The 10,166-nt window shown below is 36.2% G+C and overlaps 1 protein-coding gene across 1 annotated transcript in view; it reads right to left on the minus strand.

The window, feature by feature from the left end:
* Positions 1 to 533: 533 nt before the first annotated feature.
* BRIP1 (BRCA1 interacting helicase 1) overlaps positions 534 to 10,166 on the minus strand; it is a 148,530-nt gene continuing 138,897 nt past the window's right edge. Inside the window, 5 exon segments of the mRNA XM_004706996.2 lie at positions 534 to 593; positions 595 to 676; positions 678 to 1,377; positions 3,077 to 3,406; positions 7,692 to 7,774. Of these exon segments, the coding sequence (XP_004707053.2) occupies positions 534 to 593; positions 595 to 676; positions 678 to 1,377; positions 3,077 to 3,406; positions 7,692 to 7,774 (1,255 nt within the window).

Here is a 10,166-nt window from a genome sequence, read left to right on the forward strand (position 1 = left end):
TGATTGATCAATTAAAAAAAAAAAGACCTAAAAGATTCGTGATGCCTACTTCCTAAGTTTTCTTGTTAGTTCTAAATAGTCAAGTTTAATGGAGAAATGAATTTTTCAGGACAAAATCTGATTTCTGAAAAATGAAAGACTGACTGAAGGTAAAATCGATGTGAAACTGGCTGAGGTCTGACTGAAGCACAGTGTTACTTCTAGGTAAGTGTGAAAAGAAGCAGCTGAAGGGACTGCAAATGCATCAGACACTTAGGTGAGAGCTGTACTCGCCAAGAAAATGCTTAATATCTCTCAGTTTGCTTAAATTTATATTGCATTTACTAAGCAGGACTTTTTGGAGGAAAATATTTTTTATCAATCACTATCAATATTTGAGAATAGGAAGATTTATATTTCTGAACATAAAATATACTTTTGAAAATCAATAGCAATGAATTAAAATGAAAAATAGATCTCAATATTAAAAAAGGTAAACTACTTACTCAACATGTAAATTGTTAACAATAGAATTTAATACATGAGCATGATGGTTACTTTACAGCTTGACAGTTAAATCTGTTACCTAATATCAGGAACACACCATTATTTTTTGGAAGGAGGCAGTTGAAAGTTCTTTTTATTGGTTTTATGAGTCTTTGAAAGATCCAACTCATTCATATTAGTTGCTTTATAGATCATCAATGTTATCAATTTTACTTTCTTCAGATTCTAGTCAATTTTACGTCTGTAATCCTCAGCCTTCACTGTCAGAGTCCACTCAATTGTATTTTGAAAAAGGCCTTCGCTAAAATGTAATTGAATTGTTAGCCAACCTATTGCTTCTATCAGTTTCAACTAGTTTGTTTTTCTCTTCATCTCTGTCTACAGGATCATAAAGTTCAGGTGTAAAATAGATAGATTCATCTTCTGCTTCTGTTTCTTCAAAAGCTCTATCTGAAGTGGAAAGTTCAGCATCTTCACTTACTAGAGACACTTCAATGTTCGCATCAAGGGTTTCTTCATCACAAAGCAGCTCTTTCGGATGATCTTTTTTGGTGGGAGCAGTATCATTTTTTATTGATGAAATAATGGTTTGTGGTTGAAAGCAAGGCCCAAGTGATGTGCTAATAGTTAGAGATGAAGACTCACATTGAGTAGTGAGTGGCAAAACAGTTTTGCTTTCCATCTTTTCCATTTTAATAGAAGTGCTAGAGGTATAGTCCTCCGATGTCTTGAGCTCGGGCGTTGCAGTCAGTATTTTACTAGTAAAACACTGAAAGCTAGACCACGTAATTCTCGTTGCTTGTTTGTTGAAAGTTGGGCTTGCAGATCTGGAAATCACCTTTTTTCCTCCTTTCATTGACTGGACAGGCTCTTCTGATAATACTGGAGCATCTATGAATACAAAAATTCAAGTTATTAATCCTATCCCTACTTAACATAATAATTGTTATATTAAAATGATTATTTCTTAGAAATACTTCTATAACTCATAGGCTACATAATTTAGAGCTACTACTGAATAACAAGACTTCTATTTTAGAATTTAAAGCACAGAATATTAACTCTAAAAGAAATCCTGTAATTCTAAAGTTTCCTAGCCTAATTTATAATGCTATTTGGAAAACTATCAAATTCTACACCAAGAACAGAGGCTTGAATGAGAAAATGGGAGTAAACATGACAAGGAAGAAAACAGAGTCAGGGAGAGAATAGACTATAAAAAATCCACCTTATATAAGCTAACAAAGATGAATTCTCTTATTTAATAAGTAAGGAAACTAACAAGCAGACTGGTTATTTCTTCAAAGTTACACAGTCATACCAGGTCTATCACCTAAACTTCCTTTCAGTATAATGGTTTTGAATTTAGAATGACATTTATTCAGGATAGAAAGATACTGTGAATGGTGTTAGTAGCGAAACAGGGAGGGTGGAGGGAGAGTGGGTAGGAAGGAGGGAACCGATTACAAGGGACTATATGTGACCTCCTCCCTGGGCGACGGACAACAGAAAAGTGGGTAAGGGGAGACGTCAGACAGGGCAAGATATGACAAAATAACAATTTATAAACTATCAAGGGCTCATGAGGGAGGTGGGAGCAGGGAGGGAAGGGAAAAATGAGGAGAGAAAATGTTTTGAGAATGAAGTACAAATGCGCTTTACACAATTGATGTGTGTATGGATTGTAATAAGAGTTGTATGAGCCCCTAATAAAATGTTTAAATAAAAAAAAAGAAAGATACTGTGAAAATTTAAAAATTGATATAGTAAGCAAACATGATATATGGATTAAAACTATTGAAATGATATCCGATGATATAGACTGGTGGTTGGCAATTTTCTCTGTAAAGATCCCGTGAGTATTTTCGGATTTGTGAAAGGCTGTTTTCTCTGTTTGTCACCGACTAGATATTGCTGTGTGAGTGCGATGTGTAGAACTACTCAACCCTACTCTTGTGTGCAAGATGTAAATGAATGGATGTGGCTGTGCTCCAAGAAACTGAACTTACAAAAATAGACAGAAAACTGTATTTGATCCATTTTACAGGAGAAGAGAGCCTCATCTTTCTCCCAAGGAGCAGCTAGTGGGTCTACCAGTGTTCCCTTACTTCTAATAGAATAAAACATCTCCCATCTGTACAATGCAGTCATATTTGTTATCATATACAAATTTATTTTTTAGCAAGCCACTTGGCTCCCTGTATTAAGAAATTCAGCTAAATTTTTACATACTCTTAGAATAACAATGACCATTTGGATAGTACTTTACAATGCAGTCATATTTGTTATTTTATTTGATCTTCACAACCAAGAGGGTAGCTACTTAGGTATTACTTTTTCTTTCAAGACTCAAAAAGGATGTGACTTACTCATAGTCCCAAAGTTAGTTAGAGGAAAATCAGGAAATATGTTCAGATCTCCTGATCAAAGTCAGTTCTCATTCCAGTACATTATATCCTTTCATTATCTTATGATAACCTCTTATCTTATAAAACAACATATTTAATTAAATATGCCAAAATAAATATAATGTCACTAAAAATAACAAAAGATTTCTCAATCGAATGTAAATGAGCAGAGCTGTTCATACGTTTCTTCTTTCTGGAGCTGCTGCCACTTGGTGGAGATGGATTTTTGGCTATCCGTTTTGGAAACTGAAGCTCCTGGACACATCTTTTTACATCATCTCCCCTTGGATTTTCTGGTGACAGATGGGTTTCTACTGCCAATAAAGAAGTCGGGGTGCTGTCCTTCAAATGGGTCACTTGAAGTACATCCTCATTGGCCTGAATAGACTTGCTATCCCCTACAGATACATCAATGACCTTCAGGTGCCTTTTGGAAAAATCAGTCAAGGACTGCAGCGCACTTTCAAATGTTGGGTGATGCTGAATCTGCTGTCGGACCCATTTGGAAAGCCCTAAGGAAAAAAGTAAGACCGGGGGCAATAATTTACTCACTTAGTTTAAGGTATACGGTGTTATGCATTAGGATAAACTCAGATACATTTTCCAATAAAGTAATCTACTTTGCATTTACAGTACACAGAATAGTTCTGAATAATTTTCCTGTCTTATATATATATCTTCTTATGAATTATGTGCTCATACATCAGTAACAGTTATCATTATATGCAGCTATTGACTTGAAAGAAGGAAAGCTAACAGGAGTAGAGGAAGGTTAACATTATTCTACACTGAGAATAACTAACAAATATGGTAGCTCAATTTCATCATAATTTCACATAAAAAATTCCAATCTTTTTCTTGTTAGAAAACTAGGAATTTGCAAACAATACAACAGCTTGTCCCAACTTTCCAAATTTGACTGCTTTTACAAAATTTTAAGATTCCAATCTCAGCTTTTTCTAGTGAGTTCCCCCTTCCAAGTCCCAAGCAAACCATTCTGGGAGGTAAAAAACAGTGTTGTATGGGAAAAGTATATCCTATTCTGAACTTCGATTTTATCTACTTTCCAGTATTGAGTTAATTAAGTTGTGAGGGACATAATTTGAAATTGGCATAAAAACGAACCATATTAAGAGTACAGGATATTTGTAGTATGACTCACTTCAGACTGAAACACAGTCAGATGCACGAGGGGGTACCCCACACAAAAACTGGAACTTTTATCCCCAAAGCTATAAGGTATTTAATTTTTTTTACAAAACAAAACCTTATCACCTTCAAAGTACTCTCCATTACAACCAATACATTTGTCAAATTTGTGATTCCATTCTTGGAAAGTTTTTTCATAGTAAACAGCACCTCCCTCATTTTTGTCTTCACCTCTTGAATGTAGTCAAATCGCTGTCCTTTCATGTCCCTCTTCATTCGGGGAAACAAAGAAGTCACAGGGAGCAAGGTCAGGTGAGTAAGGTGTGTGGGGCAAGAGAGGCCTGCTGTCTTTTGCCAAAAACTTGCACACTGAGATGGCTATGTGAGCAGGTGCATTGTCATGGTGGCAAAACCAGTCCCCTGTCTGCCACAAAGCAGGCCTTTTTAACAAAAGTTTATTCTTAAATGTATAGCAGGCTCCAATACAACACTTCATTCTAACTGTAGGTGGCAACAGATGTTAGAGCAGGGAATCCAGATGTTTACACAGGAATGGAATCAAGGGTCATTACCTGTCACCAAGAACAGCTTATTTTTTCCATATTTCTCAATTCCGCCTGTGGCCAGGGGGACCTTCCCCATGGCCTTCACTTTTAGCTCCTTGAGTTTCTTTTGTTCTTCTGTTTCTGCTTGAAAGCCTTCCCTTCTTCATTCATTTCCTTGGTCTGGTTCTTGGGTTGTCTCAGGGGCTTCTTCTTGCCACTTTCATGGCCCAACATGGTGCCTGCCGTCCCTTCCCCAGACCTGCCACCGAAAAGCAGAGCTCCCTATCCCCACCTCTTCAGTGCCTACATTCAAATCAGGCCGTTTTTGTCACACACTGTTACACTGTCTTTTCAGAACCTCTAAACAGATAGCTTGATTAATAGTCTGACCTGGTGGAACGAACTCCAAATGCACTATCCCCCTCACATCTAAAAAACCAATGAGCACTATCTTGATCTTTGATGTCACTTGACAAGCTTTTTTGGGCTGCGGTGACGATGGCATCTTTCACTAGCTTGACTGATGTTTGCTTTTGAGGTTGTATGAATAGCACCATGTCTCATCACCACCAATGACCTTGGGAAAAAAGTCTGGGTTGCTTTGGAGCTGTTCATTCAGAGCACTTTTCCCGGGTCAGTTAGAACCCAAGACACAAATTTCACAGCAACCCTCTTATTCCAAAATCTTCTGTTAAAATTCATTGAACCCAGCTCTAAGATAGTCCAGACCACTTGGCCATCTCATCTCTACAATGGGCCATTGTCGATCTTTGAGCACAAGTACATGAATTTTGTCAACATTTTTATCCATTCGGGAAGTTGACAGACATCCAGAACGAGGTTTGTCATCCATCAACATTTCACCTTTTTGAAACGAGAAAACCATTCACAGTACACTTGAAATTTTCCCATAGTGCTGTCCTTGTAAGCTGTGTTCAACATCACAACAGTTTCTGTGGCATTTTTCCGGAGCAGGAAACAAAATTTCAGAGCCGCACACTGTTCTCTTAAATTGGCCATTACAAAAAATGAGGTTCAAAAGAAACTGCTTTTACAAAAAAATTCACTGTGACCAGAGAAAAGCTTCCCAGACTGTGCCACTCGGCGCACCAACTCAGAGTGAGTTGCGCTGTGCTCACCCAGCAGGAAAAATGCATAGTACAGTAGAGCTTTTTTCCATTTTGGGGGGGTACCCTCGTGTGTGTGTGTGTGTGTATGTGGGTATATATGTCATCATCTTTTGGGGGAATTATCAAAGTCCTGTTCAGAATAGTATTTATGAACTATTATAGTACTGTAACAGAGAAAGAGAAATCAGGGCTTCAAAAGCAATTTTGGGTACTATACTATCATTTCAAATATATTCTTTTAGTTGTTTTCAATGAACTTTTCTTTCTAAGTATATTAGGTGAACTAAATTTAAACAAAAATGAGGAATTTGTGTGCTGTGCAAACATTTGCAAAATAATGAAAGAACTCATAAGTGTCAGAAAAGTAAAAAGCACACAGATAAATTAAGGTATTTATTTCTAGAAACCTCTCAAAAAATTTGAACCAAGAGGCAAATTTAAGATTAAGACTTGTAATTAAGAGAAATAATCTTAAAGAAGTTTAAAGTTAAACCTAAAATAAATATTTCCTGCTGGTGATACTAAACTATTATTTTAAATTTAAACCTTAAAATTTTGTTTGTTTGTTTTATTTTTGTTTTGGGGAAATACACACACACACACACACACACAGTGGAATTCTCAAAACTTGAGGGGAAAAAAGTATTATATTTACCTTTTTGTAATCAAAGAAAATCTTTTAAGTATAAAATGTCATTGTTTACTTTTAAAAATCTTAAAGTATGTGAGCTCCACCTGTTGATTAAATATGCACACTTACAATTTTTGCCTTTATTTATGCCTTGACCTTGATTTACATGGAAAGGGCGTGGGAAAACAAAGCAATGTATCTGGTTTAGTCCAGAATGAGATGCTTTAATATCAAATCAAATATGGCAATTACACTCAAATGGAAAAATTAAGAATCCATATCCAAAGCTAATCTGAAACAAATTTAAATGTTAACTTCTCTTTATAATAGAACCACACATACTGTCATAAGGTCAATTTTGACTCATAGTGACCGTATAGGACAGAGTAAAACAGCCCTTTTGGGTTCCCGAAACTGTAAATCTTTACCAGAGCAGATAGTCTCATTTTTTCCCATCGAGTGGTTGGTGGGCTTGAACTGCTGACCTTGTGGTTAGCAGTTCAATGTGTAGTCTACTATGCCATCAGGGCTCCTTTATAAGAGCACAGTATGAACTATCTTTAAAGGCCACATCAAGATGCAAATATACCTCTTGGCTCTGTGGCAATACCTGGATTCCTGGTATCTACTCTGAAGGCCAAAGTTGCTTGCTGGATAATAACCACAGGCACTATAAAGGGGGTCTTTAACAAAGTTGTGGGGAAAACAGAATTAAAAATCATGCAATTATCCATTTTTGAGGCCCCCTCATATTTGCTGATTTGAGTGGGAAAAACCTGTGAGGGCCTACTTGACCTTATTGAATGCAGGCCCGCTGTCCTTTCAGAAAACACTAACCCTAATGAACGTAACTTTTAAACAACTAAAGTAGTTTCAAACAAACAAAAAACAATACAACATAATAGAGAACAAAGGAATAAAGGACCCCAAGCAGGCAAAAGGTGAGTGGCCTGTATACTTAAATTTGAATTCAAGTTTTTGGAAATTCATTTCTAAGGAACAGCTTTTCCCTTGGCGATGCTGAAAATTTTAAGTAGTGTTTCCCTCTGTTAAGCACACTGTCTTTGAGTCGGAGCCTGCTCAAGTGGGCCCTAACTACATGGAAGGGTACCACATTCCACACGACATAGAGAGATCCTCGTTGATTGAATGTCACGTTGATAAGGAAACAAGATCTATAAAGATTTTTGTAAACATATTATCCTGAAAGACTAGATATTTTCACCATTAACGTAAAATATTCCCTCTATGTTATACTGGTTCTAATTCTCTACCTTAAAAATAGAAGCCATTAATTTCCAAAGATTACGATTTCATACTATAATCCTAACCAAAACCTTACCAGATATATAGCGGTCTGGATTACTTCTGAAGCGATCATCCACTAGAATAAGTGCTCCCCAGTCATTTTTGTGTCGAATACACCTACAAGAAAATAAATATAAATAAATATAACAATGGAATAAAAAATCCAGATTTATAGTTGCATACACAGATTAAGAAAATCAATTATTTTGTCAGTTATATGTTCCTTTAATCAAAGCCTTCATTTTAGGGAGGATTATAGAAGCTATTCAATACAATACAGATGTACAAAAACAAAATCTTCCTTCTGTCAATTATTACATTAGATGCACACCATTTTGAAAATCAAGAATATTATGAAAAACATTTCCAAGACCTTTTTCCCTTGCTATAGACTATTGTTTATCTTAACAATACCTTTGCTGTACGTTTCAAGCAAATGTGTTTCATTCCTAAATTACTGGGTGTTTTTAATCATGAATGAATGTTGAATTGTGTCAAAACTATAAATTTTGTAGTTTTTTCTCTTTTTGCATTCCTAGGATAAACCATGTCATGTAACAGCACCTTATTCTTTTTAGATATTGATGGATCTAACAGCTTAATATTTTAATATTATACTTTCCTCCCTAAGTAAAATAAGACTGTCAGCCTACTCAAAGCTGAGAAAGAAAGGGGGAGGGAGTTCTTATATTCAGCCATGTAGGTTTTTCTTAGTCCCCGTTGTTAGCCATGGCTGGTGTTGATAAATACAGAGCTCTCTGGTTTTTCCTGTCTAAAGGGTAAACCTGGGCAGACGAGGGGACTCCTATCTACTTATACTAACTTTCAACTAATTTTCTTTCTTCTAGAAGGAGACTGACACTTTTAGAGTACTCTCAAGTCCTGAGCGTCTCCAGGCATGGATCTTAGGATGGTTTATTATCTTTGCCAGTACAGGTGTAAATTTCAGCTTTCTCTTGCCTGTAAAGTTATTCATTTGCGTTTTAGCTCTGCAAAATGTGCTGAAATTTCATTTGCTATTGTCTCCGTTCTCATTCTTTTAGACTTTGTGGGCATATCTTTATTCTTTTATAGCCAGTGAATTTTGAGGGGATAGAGATGAACACGTATGTTCTTTTCCCCACAGAATCTTTAAAGTTTACATTTTATGATCTATTTCGAGGATATCAAAGTAATCTACAGGTTCCAAGACATCCATCTATATATTGGGTAGAATAGTATGTAGATAGATATTGCCAACATTATAGAACAGTGTTGAAAAGCAATAGAGAAGGTGCCACTCTCTTTTGATACCACCTTGGTTATGTTAAAATGGCCTATGGCAGGAAGACATTTAAATTAACAAAACAGTTCAGAGAAAAAGGTTTCACCTTTTCCTTTTTACCATTGTTTTCATACTGCCTTGCTCAAGTGAGTTATGCCCATTTGAGACAAAGATTATACTTTTAGTAAAACACACCAGTTAGAAAAATCGTAGTACAGTCGTAACCTTGTCATGAAACCATCTGGTATATTCCCGAAGGCTGTTATTATATTTCATAGACTTATACTGCTTCAAATACTTGTAACAGTCTTATATGGCCTTAAAAAGAGAGAAAACATTTAAGAACTCAATTTATTTCTTACTTTAGACCTTCTGGATGTATTTCTTGTTAAGAGGAGTATCTCAGAGTACAATCACCTTTTCTGTCAATCAACCAATATTAGAAGTTTAACAAATGATGTAAACTATGTTGGATTTTTAACAGGATATGTTTCTCATAAAAAGTTTCTGCATGCCAATATTGATTTCTTGAAAATCAGTAAAATGACATTTGGGCCCTTCATTTCTTCTCTAACGAGTAAAATATTAAAAGCACAACACTAGACATAAACATAATAAGCACATACCATTCAATTCTAGAAAAGCATGTTTTGGAGCACTAGAAGCTCCCTGAGCAACATGGAGTACTGGGAAAGGCTAAATTAGGCATTTTTCACTAAAGTGACAAGCATTTATTGAGCACCTATGTCCCAAGCCCGGCTAGTGGATAAAAATGCAAAAAGGCAAAATTCACTTTTAGTGAGGAGACAGATATGTAAACAGACATAATATAACAAATAATTAAATACTCTGGCTTTGCTAAAAAGGAAGTAAATAACTCTAGATCCGCAATTCTCAACCTGTGAGTCACGACCCCTTTGGGGGTCGAACGACCCTTTCACAGGGGTCTCCCAATTCATAAGAGTAGCAAAATTACAGTTATGAAGTAGCAACGAAAATAATTTTATGGTTGGGGGGGTCTGATGCTGGGGTTTGGGGTGGGGGGTGGGTGGGAGGATGGAGAGCCTTATAGAACAGCGGTTCTCAACCTGTGGGTTGGTACCCCTTTGGGGGTCGAACGACCCTTTCACAGGGGTTTCCCAATTCATAACAGTAGCAATATTACAGTTATGAAGTAGTAATGAAAATAATTTTATGGTTGGGGGTCACCACAACTGAATTAAAGGAACTATATTAAAGGGTTGC

The sequence above is a fragment of the Echinops telfairi genome, unplaced genomic scaffold (genome assembly GCF_000313985.2).
Source record: "Echinops telfairi isolate 266 unplaced genomic scaffold, ASM31398v2 ScPeMD7_7458;HRSCAF=8496, whole genome shotgun sequence".
Taxonomy (NCBI): domain Eukaryota; kingdom Metazoa; phylum Chordata; class Mammalia; order Afrosoricida; family Tenrecidae; genus Echinops; species Echinops telfairi.